The 16,538-nt window shown below is 41.2% G+C and overlaps 1 protein-coding gene across 3 annotated transcripts in view; it reads left to right on the forward strand.

Annotated features, from left to right (window-relative positions):
* Positions 1-16,538, forward strand: part of WAPL (WAPL cohesin release factor) — a 91,144-nt gene that overhangs the window by 54,262 nt on the left and 20,344 nt on the right. For all 3 annotated transcript variants that reach the window (XM_006165496.3, XM_014582947.2, XM_006165497.3), the window contains 3 exons: positions 194-330; positions 2,264-2,375; positions 6,633-6,860. In XM_006165496.3, coding sequence (XP_006165558.1) covers positions 194-330; positions 2,264-2,375; positions 6,633-6,860 — 477 coding nt within the window. The remainder of the gene's footprint in view (positions 1-193; positions 331-2,263; positions 2,376-6,632; positions 6,861-16,538) is intronic.

Consider the following 16,538-nt stretch of genomic DNA (forward strand, 5'->3'; position numbering starts at 1 on the left):
TCTTGAGCAAGTATCAGTACACTGATAGTCACAGTTTTGAACCACAAACTTGTCCTATCACTGCTAATGTTTTTAAAATATTTTTTGCCAGATAATGAACTATTGTATACACTATGTGAAGTACAGTGAGCCTGTAGATATAAATATGTTAATTCATAGTTAAAGAAGAGGTGGGCTTATTTTTTCTTGGCAGTTATACACAGTTGTTCAGCACGTGAAGCACTTCAACGATGTGGTAGAATTTGGTGAGAACCAAGAGTTCACTGACGACATCGAGTACTTGTTAAGTGGCTTAAAGAGCACTCAGCCTCTCAACACACGCTGCCTTAGGTAAGGTCTCCGCTCTGTAATTGTGTGCGTGCTGTACCTTGTTACACCTTTACAACTGGCTATTAGCAGGAAAGCCAGGCACTTTTGATTCCCTTGTCATGGGCGTAGAATATACAGACCATGAAATACATATACTGTGTATGGAAGGCGTGATGGACTGCTTTAAAGGATTTGATCCTACCTGATAGTGGGAAAGGTGGGTAAGCAGAGCATTTTTAGCATAGCACAGGTTTCAGTTTCTAGATTTTTTTTTTTTTTTTTTATAGTGCACATCTGCTACTTGGAAAGACAGAGACAGAAAGCAAGACCCCCACCCCACCTCCCACCCCCACAAGGGGGATGGCCATGCTGCAATCCCTTCTCCTTCTCCTCTTGGGATTTGGGGCACCAGCCGGGATTTTCAACCACCAGGTCCAGGACTTAAACCACGGCTGATTACCTGGGAGTCCAGTGACGTAATCATTACATCATCTGCTGGTCCCCAGTTTCCAGATTTTTAAAAGAAGAAAGAAACACTGTGGAAAAGAATCTGAGCTTTGTACAGCTCAACATTTTAGACATTTCAGGTGGCTGTTAGATTACTGCCGCTGTGCCTTTTGGCCGGAACCGCCATCTTCCAGTAATTAACCAAAATGACGAACACAACAAAGGGAAAGATGAGAGGCACCCAATACGTGTTCTCTAGGCCTTCTAGAAAACATGGAGTGGCTCCTTTGGCAGCATATATGCCAATCTACAAGAAAGGTGATATTGTAGACATGAAGGGAATGGGTACTGTTAAAAAAGGAATGCCCCACAAAGGTTACCATGGCAAAACTAGAAGAGTCTACAGTGTTACCCAGCATGCTGTTGGTGGTGTTGTGAACAAACAAGTTAAGGGCAAGGTTCTTGACAAGAGAATTAATGTGCGTATTGAGCATATTAAGCATTCTAAGAGCAGAGACAGCTTACTAAAACATGCGAAGGAAAATGACCAGAAAAAGAAGGAAGCCAAAGAGAAAGGTACCTGGCTTCAACTGGAGCTCCAGCTTCTCCACCCAGAGAACCCACTGTGTGAGAACCAAAGGAAAGGAGCCTGAGCTACTGGAACCTATTCCCTATGAATTCATGGCATGATGGCTGTTAAAAATAAACTAATCTGTGGTCTAAAAAAAAAGATTGCTGTTGTGATCTGGTCATTTTTGCATAGTGGACTGAATGTGTTTGATTTGTCCAGTGAGTTAGAGTACCCAATGAAATATAATAATTATTTACTTTGGTTTAAATGATTTATTTATTCATTCTTATTCTTTAAGTTTGCTATAGGGCATATATGCTCACTAGAGAGTGGCACAGAGAGAGAGAGAGAGAAAGTGAGAAAGCAAACCACCAGGTCCAGGACTTGTCTGCCATGTGGAAGTCCTGCACCTTAACTGGACTCTGAAATAAAATTATTTATAATTTTCACATTATAAGAAACGTATTATGAAAGATAGTGAAGACTTCATTCTTTTAATGGTGATAAAATGTAAAGAATGCACTACAGACAGGCAAGTGTTAATTATTTTTTAAACATAGTATGCCCAATTGCACACTAAGCCCTACTGGGTATATTTTTAATGATTTGGTTTGCCCACTTTTTTTTTTTTTAAAGATGGAGTCTCGCTATGCTGCAGTCCCCCTGCCTTGGTTTCACCATAGCTGAGATTACAGGCAGGCACTACTGGGCCTGGCGTTTGGGGTGGTTCAGGGTCCTGGCCTTACATGGTCTCAGGTTATTGAGTAGCAGCACCAACCCGTGAGCACTGCTGCAAGAGGCAGCCCGTGGTTTTCTGCTGTGATCTCTACAGACAGCGCTTGACCTTGCCACCCTCCCCTAACTGCCTGTTTTGCTATTGCTGAATGGATAGCGGAGCTGTTTCCAGTTCCCCTGACCTCCTCTGTTTTCTTCTAGTGTTATTAGCTTGGCTACGAAGTGTGCCATGCCCAGTTTCCGAATGCACCTGCGAGCACATGGGATGGTAGCAATGGTCTTCAAAACCCTGGATGATTCCCAGCACCATCAGGTATTTTTAATTTTCTGGGATTGAGAAGCATTTATGAACAATTCTAGCCTATTTGAGTATCAAAAAATAGCTTCACTGAATATTTATTTAAAAAAAAATTTAAGAGATTTTTGTGCTATAGGGATCATGTACATACCTGAGATTCAAAGAGAAAGTGAGAAATCACTCCCTATGGGGGATGGCCGTGCTGCAGTCTCCTCACCTTCATTCTCTTCTCAGGATTTCGTGCGCCCACATACTCATGCCTAGCATGAGTTTCAAGCCCCTGGGTCCGGCTTTGAATTATGGTCAACCAAGTGTGAGTCCAAAGCTTTAACTACTGTGCCGTCTGCTGGCACCTAGGTATATTGTAATTACAGATTGGGTTTGTATTATATGCTGACTTTTTGGAGTTTATTGACAAGTTTTTGCTTAATAAATCACTTAATTATTTTCTCATGACAATATTTTTTGTTTTCTTAATTTGTAAATTTATACTATTAAAATTTTATTCAGTTTTCGGGACGAGCAGATGGCATAATCGCTATGTTGCTAGACTCATATAGTCGACGACATTCGAGTCCCAGACCTGGTGGCTTAAACTCACTCCGGGCGTGTGTGTGCGTGCCCAAGATCCCGAGAAGAGAATGGAGGAGAAGGGATTGCGGCGTGGCCATTCCCCCAGGGAGGGTGATTTCTTGCTTTCTGTCTCTTTGTCTCTCTCTCTCTTTCTGGAGAACGCATGTACCCTATAGCAAAAAAAAAAAAAAAAAAAAAAGCTCAAAAAATTTTTTCAGTCACTTTTCATGGCTCATGTATCATAGTGTCTATTTAAATATGTGAGCGTGACTTTTGCTAATCAGAAGGTACTAATGAGAATCTTCTATCAACTCCTTTTTTTTTTTTTTTTGGAGGGATTTTTTCTATAGGGCCTATGCGCCTTCCAAGCGAGAAATCACCCCTCAGGGGGGATGGTCACGCCGCAATCCCTTCTCCTTCATTCTCCTCTCGGGATCTTGGGCACGCACATGCGCCCGGCGTGAGTTTTAAGCCACCGGGTCTGGGACGCAAACCGCGGTCAACTACGTGGGAGTCCAGCGACATAGCCATTACGCTAACTGCTGATTCCCTATCAACTGCATTTTTGAAAGTTCTAATATATGGGGCCTTCAGATGGCGTAATGGCTACATCGCTGGACTCCCATGTAGCTGACCGCAATTCGAGTCCCGGACTGGTGACTTAAACTCAACTCCAGGCACTTGTGTGTGCGTACCTAAGATCCTGAGAGGAGAATGGAGGAGAAGGGATTATGGTGTGGCCATCCACTCTGGGGGTTGATTTCTTACTTTCTGTCTCTCTCTCTCTCTCTCAGTCTTTCTGGAGATCCCATACACCCTATAGCAAAAACCTCTCAAAACAAAAAAGAAAGGTCTAAAACATAACCTTAATTTTTAAAAAAAATTATTTTTTCCAACATAAAGTCATATATCACCCCATTTTGGCAGGGAATAAACTTTGTTTTCACTGCCTTTTATGTTTTTCTCTTTGTAATACGTGTGCGTAATAAAAGTCAGATTTCACGTTGTCAAAAGTTAGTAGGAAGAAATCGTCTTTGCTAGTTATGTCAGTTAGGTATTTTAGTATATTTTTGTTCAAGGAATTTATGTTCCAAACACAGATTAAGTGACACATCCTTAATCGAAGTCTTCTGAAACGTAGTGCCATTAGCAAATCCTAGCAGATACGATCATGAGGAGTGAGGGGGAGAGAGGGAAAGCGGATTGCTTTGTTGTTACACAGTTAAGGTGGGACTGAGGCATTACTGTGTCCTCCTGTGGCCTCTGGTGTGGCACCCTAGTTTCCAAAACCTAATTGCTGTGTAAACATTTAATCAGTCACTTACTTTGAAATTATTCTGGGAGTTCAAAGTTTAAATCCTTAGTTGTATTTTATGCATTAAAATGAGCATAGCAGGATATTTCAAACGTTGGAGTGTACTAAATTTAGCTCAAGTAGTCAGCCCTCCACATCTGTGGGTTTTGCATCAATGGACTCCACCAACTATGGATGGAAAATATTTAGGGGGGAAAGAATAACAGTGTGATCATTAACAGTGCAGCATAAAGCTATTTACATGGCATTTACATTGTATTAGCTATTCTAAGTAATCTAGAGATGACTTATTAACATATGAATTAAAGGATGTGTGTAGTTTATATGCCAATACTATACTATTTTATATAAGGGGATTTCTAAACTTTGATGGAAAAATGAAATTAAAGTATATGTTTATTTTAGTGGAAAAAAATTTTTGCCATCCAGGATTTCATGTACTCATTTTCCACAAATTTTACGAAGCTCACTTGTATGTGGGCATTGAGCATCTGCAGGTGTGGGAAGCCTGGCTAGGTGCCGGGTGGTGCTGTCCTTGCAGTGCCCCCCTTGAACACTGGTGGGCAGCCACAGCCACATTGTCTTCAACACTTGCAGAATATGACACACAATATGGGCAGTGTGCTTGGGCTGAGTGACTTTGAAAGCACATGGTAGTAATGGTTCAAAGAAACCACTTGGCTCACTCAGACTTGATTGGTTTATTTATTTATTTTAATTAAAAAAATAGTTAAGGTTTTTGCCATATGGCACCTGCACTTGGCAGAGAGACAGACAGTGAGAGGGAAAGTGAGAAATCACCTCCTTGGGGGATGGCTATCCTGCTCTCCCTTCTCCTTTATTCTCCTCTCGGGATTTTTGGCACATAGGCACACTTGGTGTAGTGTACTAGTAAGCATCGGGAAATTACTGATTGTACAAGTAAGAAAAACCAAGTTTGGGACTTGAACCATGGTTGACGATGTGGGAGTCCAGCACCTTAACCATTATGTCACCTGCTGGCCTGAGTAGTTTATTTTAAAGAAATGAATGCATATATTATTTCAGCATCCTGAGTTTATAGGCACATTTTAAACTCAGCTGTGTTTATTTTGTGGGGGGTGGGGGATGCTATTTTTGATGTGGGTTTTAAGAACATTCACATTTATTTTATTTTATTTTTAATTTTTTTAAATATGATTTCCTGGGGCCGATAGGTAGCATGGGGGTTAAGCCACTGGACTCCCACACTACTGACCACAAGACCTGGCAGGTTAAAAATCAATGCCTTGTGTGTGCATGTGTGCCCCAAGCCTGAAGAATAGAATGGAGGACAAGGGATTGTGGCATGGCCATGGGCCCTGGGGGTGGTGCCTCACTTTTCCTCTCTGTGTCTTTGTCTCCAGAAGGAGCATACGTGTCCTTTGACAAAAACTGTAAACAATTTCTCCCCTCAAAAGGCCTGTGTGCTCATGAGAAAATGAGAAAGCACCCCCACCCCATGGGACCTGGTCGTTCTGCAGTTCTGTTTCCCTCTGTCTCCTTAGAGTGTTTTGAGCATGTGTGTACACATTTGCCGGCTTCCAGGTTGAGGCCTGAGTCTCAGAGTTGGCACGGCAGTGTCCAGCCATCTTCACCAACGTGCCACCAGCTGGCCCACATTATTGATTTTAAACTGGAATTTGGCTACTATGTATTGAAATCTGAAGAAAAATAAGATAGATGGAAAAATGTTCTTGGAACCAGCAGTTAGCGTAATGGCTCTGTTGCTGGACTCTCGTGTAGTCGACCATGGTTTGAATCCAGGACCTGGTGGCTTAAACTCAGGCCAGGCGTGTATGTGTGCGTGCCCAAGATCCCGAGAGGAGAATGGAGGAGAAGGGATTGCGGTGTGGCCATCCCCACTGGGAGGTGATTTCTCGCTCTATCCCTCTGTCTCTCTCTGTCTTTCTGGTCCCCTGTCCCTCTGTCTCTCTTTGTCTTTTGGGTGTGTGCATGGGCCCTGAAGAAAAAAAAAAAAAAAAAGTTCTATAAACCATTTAGTACATATAGCCAAAAATGTACTTTGTTTTGTGTTTTTCCAGCTTTGAAGCAATTGCTTAAAAAAGGTCCATAGAAGGGAAAAAAAATTTTTTTATTATAAACCATTAAATTTTTTAAAAATCCACAGGTTCAACTGATTTACATGAGTGAGAAGGGAAAAATTTTAAGGAACTGTGCTTTATTTAGTAAATGCGTCTCCCTCGAATATTTCAGAGAGACCACTGAATAAAATGTTTTCAAAGTTTCCAACATGACAGGAACACGAGTTTTTGCATTTTAACTTGTAAACAAATGTCAGTGACGGACTTATTTCCCGAGATAGTCAGTAATTACTTTTTCTCTCTCTTTTTGGTGTGTTGAAGAATCTGTCTCTCTGTACAGCTGCCCTCATGTACATACTGAGCAGAGACCGTTTGAACATGGATCTGGATAGAGCGAGCCTAGATCTGATGATTCGACTTTTGGAACTGGAGCAAGATGCTTCATCAGCTAAGCTGCTGAATGAGAAAGACATGAACAAAATTAAAGAGAAGATCCGAAGACTCTGTGAAACGGTGCACAACAAGCATCTTGATCTGGAAAATATAACGGTGAGGCCCCTTCTTCCCTCCTCCCATGATAAAGTGAGAATTGCTTTCAGAAAGTCTGGTAGTCCGAGTAGCTGTGTGATTTGGGACAAACCACTTAACCTCTTCTAAACTTCACATACATTTAGCACATTCCTGTGAAGTTTAACTCTTGCACAATCCCATTCCCTGCCTAAAATCCCAAAACTCCCTTATCTGTTTTTAAGATTTTTCCAGTAAATGGCCACATGCATTTTGCTAGTTCTTTTCTGTTAATTTTTTTAAATGTAGAAAGTACATTAACGAATGTATTAATTTATTATTAACAATTTAAATCTCTACTTTCTGTGAGTTATAGGAATAAAAATGGCAGGGCCATGTTCAGTGAGCAAGCATTTGTTTATTTCAGAGCATCTCAGGGTGTCCGACTAACTGCTTCAAGGGATCTGAACAGGCCATGGCCCTCAGAGCAGGGTCATGGCTAGTAGCTATCACTGTGCTCCTCCCGAGTCCCATGTTTACGATGGCTGTGGCACTTTTCCTTGAATCCAGTTCTGCTTTCTCCTGGTTCTTTTTACTTGTAAAATCAGTAATTTCCCAGTGGTTACTGGACCAGTAGAAATTAATTCGACTGTAGTTTAAAAAAAACTAGCCAGTTGTCGGCGTGCTAGTTAAGGTACTTGACTTCCATGTGAGTGATCATGGTTCGAGTCCTGGACCCAGAAGCTTGAAACTCATGCTGGGTATGTGTGCATGTGTTCTCAAAATCCTTAGAGAATGGAGGCAAAAGTATTGCAGTGTGGTCATCCTCCCGGGGAGGTGATTTCTGACTTTCTGTCTCTCTGGCGGTTGAATGTACCCTGTAGCAAAAATCTCTCTCAAAAAAAATCATTCTTGGGAACCAGCAGTTAGCGTAATGGCTATGTCGCTGGACTCCCACGTAGTTGACCGCGGTTCGCGTCCTGGACCCGGTGGCTTAAAACTCACGCCGGGCGTGTGTGCGTGCGTGCGTGCCCAAGATCCCGAGAGGAGAATGGAGGAGAAGGGATTGTGGCGTGACCATTCCCCGTGGGGAGTGATTTCTCGCTTTCTGTCTCTATGTCTCTCTCTGTCTGGCGAGTGCACGCGCCCTATAGCAAAAACCTCTCCCCCCCCCAAAAAAATCATAATCCTTCAAATATTCCCAACATCCTCGAAATGAAACATCTTTCTGTTGTCTGCCTAAGTGAAGACGATAAAAATTTATAGAATGCTTTGTGCTAGCCAGATAAAATTCAGGGCTATTGATAATAGGTTCTCGTGAAGGTGGAGAATTGTGGTGGGGAGAGTAAGTTCACTTTAAACGCAAGATGCAGAACTGATGTGTAATCACTGGTGTTCATGTGTTAAAACTGAGGAAGTAGCTGGGACCAGCAGTTGGCATAATGGCTGTTACTAGACTCCCATGTAGTTGACAGCTGTTTGAGTCCTGGACCCGGTGACTTAAACTCACGCCAGACGTGTGTGCATGCGTGCCCAAGATCCCAAGAGGAGAATGGAGGAGAAGGGATTGTGCTGTGGCCATCCCTCCTGGGAGTGATTTCTCACTTTCCGTCTCTGTCTTTCTGGCGACTGCATGTGCCCTATTGCAAAATCCTCTTCCAAAAAAAATAACCTGGAGAAAGAGCTGTTGTGTTTGATGGTATGTTAGTGATTTCTCCGCATCACCACACTGATTATTGCCTCTAATACATATTTATAGGGCAAGTCTGGAGCAGTGACCATTCCAGAGAAACAGGGTCCCACTTGGTGACTGCGGTTTGAGTCCCTATCTTGGTTGGCATGAAACATGCCCAAGATCTGGTGGGCTAGAGTATGTCAGGAAAGGGATCCTGATTTGATCAGGCCATAGTTTGATGAGACCCTATGGAAGAGGCTTGAATTCTCCCTTACACACACTCTAACCCTTTCTCACTCTCATGTGTGTGTACATGCCCTCATGAATAAAGAAAAATTTAATACCATTTGTAATTTTTATTTTTCAAATTTATTAATTAATCAATCACTCTCTAGGCAGTGCGTGTACTCTAAAGACAGAGAAACGGGAGAAAGCACCCCCCAGTGGAGCATGGTCATGCCAAAAATCCCTTCTCCATTTCTCCATCCTGTCCAGAGAGTGGGGCCCCGGGATGAGATTTTTACAGTAATTGGCCATGTGAGATCTGACTTCCCTAACCGGTAGGCTATGAGGCCAGCCCCTGTAATTTGAATTTACTTTCAGTATTTTTCTGATTTTTACTTACTATAAGGAGTGAATTTAAGCTTGGAATTTGCATTCGGTGGATAACGAAGTAAATGTTGCATTTTGTTTCTCTCTCGTGTTGCCTAGTGTTTATTCATTCATTTGAGGGAGTCACTATGAAATTATATGATAATAAACTTACTCATCGACTTTGCCCCATGTTTTTGTTGAATTTCTCAGGATGATAAATTCGAGTATAGAAACTTTCCTATGCTGTGCTAAATAATTTACTCACATGATTAAAACCAGAGCACAGCTCCCTTTCTAATGTCAGCTACTCTTAAGTATTATTTGTTTTAAGTTGCGCACTAGATTTAGTATATTGTACAAGGACTGTCCCTGCAAACTAGTTTTTACATGAATTATTTAGTTTCAGATTCTTTGAAATGTATATGAGACTGCTGATGTGCAAGAAACTATTTTGAATAGTGGTATTGTAGTGTTTTCAGACTTGGAGCCAGCAGGCACAGAGGGGTGTCCTTGTTAGATTTGACTGTGCTTTAACTCTTGAGGACTATTCCAGTTTCCAAATGAAACCCTTGAATAATTGGCAGTTTTTAATGCCAGCTTATACTGAAAGTAGCTAAAATTTCCAAGAATCCTTTTTATGTCAGTAGAAACATACCTTGAAGTACCTGTTTAGTACAGAAATTACCAGTTTTTATTACTGTTCCCCTTCTTCCTAAACCAAGAATGCCTCATTAGGCTTCCAATTTTCTCCTGTGTCTCATGAGTGGACATACCTGAACCAATCTCATTAAACTGCTGCTTGAGGGACTTAGAATGAGAATAGACTGGAATGGAATCTTTTTTGTTTTTTTGTTAGTATGAGTTTCTAGTTCTGTGTTTGTAACCTTGGATAACTTGTTTTCTAGACTAAAATCTTTTAGATCTTTTCTAGATTTATAGTGCTAAGCTTTTCCCTGTAAGCGCTGTTGTTTATATTTCTAAATATCCAGTTTGTATTCAGTTCTAAATAGGCCAGGAGAACTTAATGTACTTTTTCATCATTTCTTTTTTTAAAGAATTATTTGTTTTCACATGAGTTTTTCCAGAGAAAGACACAGAGAGAAAACAAGTCACCATGTCTGAGGCTTAAATTATGATCAGCCACATGGGAATTCCAGCACATTAACCATCACGACACCTGCTGGCCCCAGTGTATTCTTCCATCTTTTTTTGGAGAGGTTTTTGCCATAAGGGCGCATGCGCTTGCCAGAAAGACAGGGACAGAAAGTGAGAAATCAGCCCCCAGGACAGATGGCCACACCACAATCCCTTCTCTATTCTCTCTCTCCTTTTTTTTTTTGGAGAGGATTTTTTTTTTTTTTTTTTTTGCTATAGGACGCATGTGCTCACCAGACAGACAGACAGAGACAGACAGATCTTTTGAAGTTCAGAAACTTTTGGAAGAAAACCAGATCTTTTCAGACTTTGGTAATTAAAGTTGTTTATACACACACACACACACACACCTAACTTTTTTTTTGTAATTAAAAAATGTTTTCGCAGGGACCAGCAGGTGGCATGGTGGATAAAGCGCTGGACAGCCCCACATGCCCGACTGTGGTTCAAATACCAGACCTGGTGACTTGCTTTCTCACTTTCTCTCTCTCTCTCTCTTTCTCTCTCTCTGTATCTCTCTGGTCAAATTAAGATAAACGAATTAATAAATAAAATTAAATAAACAATTATTTTAAAAAATGTTTTCGCTTTAGCGGGAGTGTGCTCATAGAAGACAGAGAGAAAAGTGAGAAAGCACCTCCCAGGGTGGGTGGTCACATGCAATCCTTTCTTTTCTATTCTTCTCTTGGGATTTTGGCATGTGTGCACATGTACCCAGAGGGTTTTTAAGCCACTGGGGCCAGGAGTTGAACCACTCAGTTGGCCATGAGGGATCCAACCACATTAACCTCCATGTTATCTGCAGGCCTAAAAGTGTTTTATTTTATTTATTTATTTATTTGTTTATTTTTAGAGGTTTTCGCTATAGGGTGCGTGTGCTCACCAGACAGACAGAGACAGACAGAGAGACAGAAACTGAGAAATCACCCCCCAGGGGGAATGGTCACGCCGCAATCCCTTCTCCTCCATTCTCCTCTTGGGATCTCGGGCTCGCACGCACACGCACCCAGCGTGAGTTTTAAACAACCGGGTCCGGGACGCAAACTGTGGTCGACTACATGGGAGTCCAGCGACATAGCCATTATGCTAACTGCCAGTCCCCAAAAGTGTTTTATTTTTAATGTTCCTTTATTATAGTAGAAACTAAATTGTTGTCTGTTGCGTGGGGCCGTATGTTTTAACAAAGGAAAGCAGTAGTTAAAATTATAAAAAGAGAATGAAAAATCTTACTCTCTTTGTAAATACGTCTCTCATCTTTTCGTGCTTCCTCTAGTGGTGGTCCTAAACCATTGTTTTTGGGAGGTCTGTCATTTGTGGCATAGCAGGAGTATGTTGAAGCTGCTAATTGTGCAGTATACAGTTTGTGTTTAAGATTGATAAGACCAAAGAGAGCCGTAAGAAAAGACAAGCAGCTCTAGGCAGATATGGAAAGAGTAGTGAATAGGAGAAGAAATGGAGTTAACTACTAAGAAGCTAGTAACTAATGGTATTACTTGAATATCCTGATTTTGAAGGCAGCTGGCGCTCTTCTTTTAAAGACATATTTATTAAATTTTATTTATTTTTATTCTTTCTTAATCTGGCCAGGCAGAGAGAGACAGGGTGATAAGGGAATGAGAAAGCAAGCCACCGGGTCTGGGACTTGAACTGTTGTACCCATGTGAGAGTCCAGCATCCCAATCACGCCACCTGCTGGTTCCAACAGCTGGTGATCTAAATGCTATGTTCCTGAGACTACGACTTGTTACATCCTTTGTGACAAAATAACGTCAGTATGTATTATTGTAGAATTGGCAAATAATAGAGTCCTTGAACACGGACTGTTATGGTTAAAAACGTTTCTTTAGTGCGAGCAGGTTGCATGTGGTTAAGGTGTTGGATCCCGCATGATCAACTGTACAGTTTGAGCCTCAGTCCTGGCAGCTTGAAAAACATGCCGGGTAGGCATATGTACATGCCCCAAATCCCCAGAGGACAATGAAGGAGAAGGGATTTTGGCATGGTCTTCTCCACTGAGGAGGTGATTTCTTACTTTCCCTCTCTCTCTGTCTCTTCCTGGCTAGCACTTGTACCCTGTGGCAAACATCTTTGGGGGAAAAAAATTTACTTGACTATTATGGTTCAATTTTAAAACTCATATGCCGACAAACTAGAAAACCTAGATGAGCTGGACAAATTTCTGGACAAGCACAGATTACCCAGGCTGAATCAGGACAAAATAGAAAGCCTGAATAACGAGTGAAGAGATTGGGACAGTGATAAATGGTCTTCCAACAAAGAAGATAAACGAATTAATAAATAAAATTAAATAAACAATTATTTTAAAAAATGTTTTCGCTTTAGCGGGAGTGTGCTCATAGAAGACAGAGAGAAAAGTGAGAAAGCACCTCCCAGGGTGGGTGGTCACATGCAATCCTTTCTTTTCTATTCTTCTCTTGGGATTTTGGCATGTGTGCACATGTACCCAGAGGGTTTTTAAGCCACTGGGGCCAGGAGTTGAACCACTCAGTTGGCCATGAGGGATCCAACCACATTAACCTCCATGTTATCTGCAGGCCTAAAAGTGTTTTATTTTATTTATTTATTTATTTGTTTATTTTTAGAGGTTTTCGCTATAGGGTGCGTGTGCTCACCAGACAGACAGAGACAGACAGAGAGACAGAAACTGAGAAATCACCCCCCAGGGGGAATGGTCACGCCGCAATCCCTTCTCCTCCATTCTCCTCTTGGGATCTCGGGCTCGCACGCACACGCACCCAGCGTGAGTTTTAAACAACCGGGTCCGGGACGCAAACTGTGGTCGACTACATGGGAGTCCAGCGACATAGCCATTATGCTAACTGCCAGTCCCCAAAAGTGTTTTATTTTTAATGTTCCTTTATTATAGTAGAAACCAAATTGTTGTCTGTTGCGTGGGGCCGTATGTTTTAACAAAGGAAAGCAGTAGTTAAAATTATAAAAAGAGAATGAAAAATCTTACTCTCTTTGTAAATACGTCTCTCATCTTTTCGTGCTTCCTCTAGTGGTGGTCCTAAACCATTGTTTTTGGGAGGTCTGTCATTTGTGGCATAGCAGGAGTATGTTGAAGCTGCTAATTGTGCAGTATACAGTTGGAGACGCATTAATTCGCACCATTAACAAGAACCAAAGATTTGTGTTTAAGATTGATAAGAACAAAGAGAGCCGTAAGAAAAGACAAGCAGCTCTAGGCAGATATGGAAAGAGTAGTGAATAGGAGAAGAAATGGAGTTAACTACTAAGAAGCTAGTAACTAATGGTATTACTTGAATATCCTGATTTTGAAGGCAGCTGGCGCTCTTCTTTTAAAGACATATTTATTAAATTTTATTTATTTTTATTCTTTCTTAATCTGGCCAGGCAGAGAGAGACAGGGTGATAAGGGAATGAGAAAGCAAGCCACCGGGTCTGGGACTTGAACTGTTGTACCCATGTGAGAGTCCAGCATCCCAATCACGCCACCTGCTGGTTCCAACAGCTGGTGATCTAAATGCTATGTTCCTGAGACTACGACTTGTTACATCCTTTGTGACAAAATAACGTCAGTATGTATTATTGTAGAATTGGCAAATAATAGAGTACTTGAACACGGACTGTTATGGTTAAAAACGTTTCTTTAGTGCAAGCAGGTTGCATGTGGTTAAGGTGTTGGATCCCGCATGATCAACTGTACAGTTTGAGCCTCAGTCCTGGCAGCTTGAAAAACATGCCGGGTAGGCATATGTACATGCCCCAAATCCCCAGAGGACAATGAAGGAGAAGGGATTTTGGCATGGTCTTCTCCACTGAGGAGGTGATTTCTTACTTTCCCTCTCTCTCTGTCTCTTCCTGGCTAGCACTTGTACCCTGTGGCAAACATCTTTGGGGGAAAAAAATTTACTTGACTATTATGGTTCAATTTTAAAACTCATATGCCGACAAACTAGAAAACCTAGATGAGCTGGACAAATTTCTGGACAAGCACAGATTACCCAGGCTGAATCAGGACAAAATAGAAAGCCTGAATAACGAGTGAAGAGATTGGGACAGTGATAAATGGTCTTCCAACAAAGAAAAACTCAGATCCAGATGGTTTCACTTCCGAATTCTACAGTACTTTCAAAGAAGAGCTTACTCCAATTCTTCTCAAACTATTCCTAAAAATTTGAAAGGAAGGAATTCTATCAAACTTTTTGTTTGTTTGTTTTTTCCGTGCTAGGAGGGTGATTTTTGCTGTAGGGTGCTTGCAAAAGAGAGACAGAAATCCCCCCCAGCGGGTGGATGGCGATGATGCAGTCCCTTCTCCTCTTGGCATTTTGGGCACTCATACACACCTGCCCGGCCTACGTTTTTAAGCTACTGAGTCTGGGACTCTCCTATGGGGGAGTCCAGTGACATAATCACTACGCCATCTGCTGGTCCTCCAAACTCATTTTATGAAACGTCTATTACCTTGATAGCAAAAGACAAGGACATCATTGAAAAAACAAAACTGCAGCTCAATATCCTTGATGAATACTGAGATAAATTTCAACAAGATACCAGCAAGCCGAGTCCAACAACATATCAAGATTATATACTATGATTGGGGATGCAAAGATACTTTAACACACAAAACAATAAATGTAATTTACGACATTAGCAGAAAAAAAGATGAAAGTTATATGATCATATGTATAGATGCAGAAAAAGCATTTGATAAGATCAAAATCTCTTCATGGTCAGTTGGGGTAGAAGGGACATTTCTTAAAATAATAAAAGTCATATATCGACAGACCTACTGCGAACACACTGAATGTGGAAAACCTAAAAGCCTTCCCGTTAAAAAAAATGGAACAGGACAAGTAGTGGTTGAAGTCCTAGCCAGTGCAGTCAGACAAGAGCACAAAACAAAAGTCATCCAGTCATTCAGAAAAAGAAGCTAAACTGTCCCTATTTGATAGGACTATGTACATGGGAAATCGACAGGAATCAACAGAAGCACTCCTAGAAGTGATAAGCTCAGTGAAGTTGCAGGGTGCAAAGCTGACATACAAAAATCTGTAACATTTTAATACACCAGCAGTGAATAGACTCCAAGAATTAAAGACAGCAATCCTATTTACAATAGCTACAAAATAAATAAGATACCTAGGATTAAATCTTAACCCAAGAAGTAAAAGCCCTCTACAAGGAAAACTATAAAAAACTGCAAAAAGGAAATTGATATGAAGAGGGCAGATGACGGAGTAGAGTCTGAGGAAGGACATTAAGGAGAAGAATAGAGAGGCGAGGCATTTATGTGACAAAGAAATGGATTTTTTTTTTTTTTTTGGAGAGGTTTTTGCTATAGGGTGCGTGAGCTCACCAGAGAGAGAGAGAGAGAGAGAGAGAAAGCGAGAAATCACCCCCCAGGAGTGATGGCCACACCGCAACCCCTTCTCCATTCTCCTCTCGGGATCTTGGGCACGCACACACACGTGCCTGGCTGAGTTTTAAGCCACTGGGTCCGGGACACGAACCGCGGTCGACTATGTGGGAGTCCAGCGACATAGCCATTATGCTAACTGCTGGTCCCAGTAAACTGATCTTTGATAAACGATTTAAGACAGCGCACTAGAGAAAAGAAAGTCTTTCTAGCAAATAGTATTGGAAGAACTAGATATCCATCTGCAGAAAAATGAAATTGGACCCCTGTCACCATTAACTAGAATTAACTCAAAATGGATCAAAGACTTAAATATAAAGCCTGTAATTACAAAAGTATTGATATTAGTAGACAATGTAGGAGAAACATTTGAAGACATTGGAGTAGGCAAAGATTTCTTAAACCCCTAAAGCACAGGCAGTGGTCCCTAAAATAGACAAGTGGGATTATAACAAGCTAAAAAGCTTCCTCATAACAAAGGAAACTATTAACTAGAGAGAAAAGACTACCCTAAAAATGGGAGAAAATATTTGCAAATTAATTCTCAGGCATGGGATAGATAACTATATGTACAAGGAAATCAGACAGCTCACCCATAAAAAATTAGTAACTTTAAAATGGGCACTTGAGTAGACAACTCTCTAAGCAAGACTTAGGAATTGCCAAGAGCCATATGAAAAAAATGTTCAAAGTATCTCATCCTAAAGAAAATAGAAATTTGAAGTACAATAACATATCATTTTACCCCAGTTAGAATGGCTAGGATCAAAAAATAAAGAACAGAAAGTGTTGGTGAGACTGTGGTGAAAAGGGAGCTTTCTTAAGCTGTTGGTGGGAATGTAAATTAGTCCAGCCTTTGAGGAAAACAGTATGGGGTTTTCTCAGATCTATA

This window comes from Tupaia chinensis, unplaced genomic scaffold, assembly GCF_000334495.1.
Source record: "Tupaia chinensis unplaced genomic scaffold, TupChi_1.0 Scaffold143923_1, whole genome shotgun sequence".
Taxonomy (NCBI): domain Eukaryota; kingdom Metazoa; phylum Chordata; class Mammalia; order Scandentia; family Tupaiidae; genus Tupaia; species Tupaia belangeri.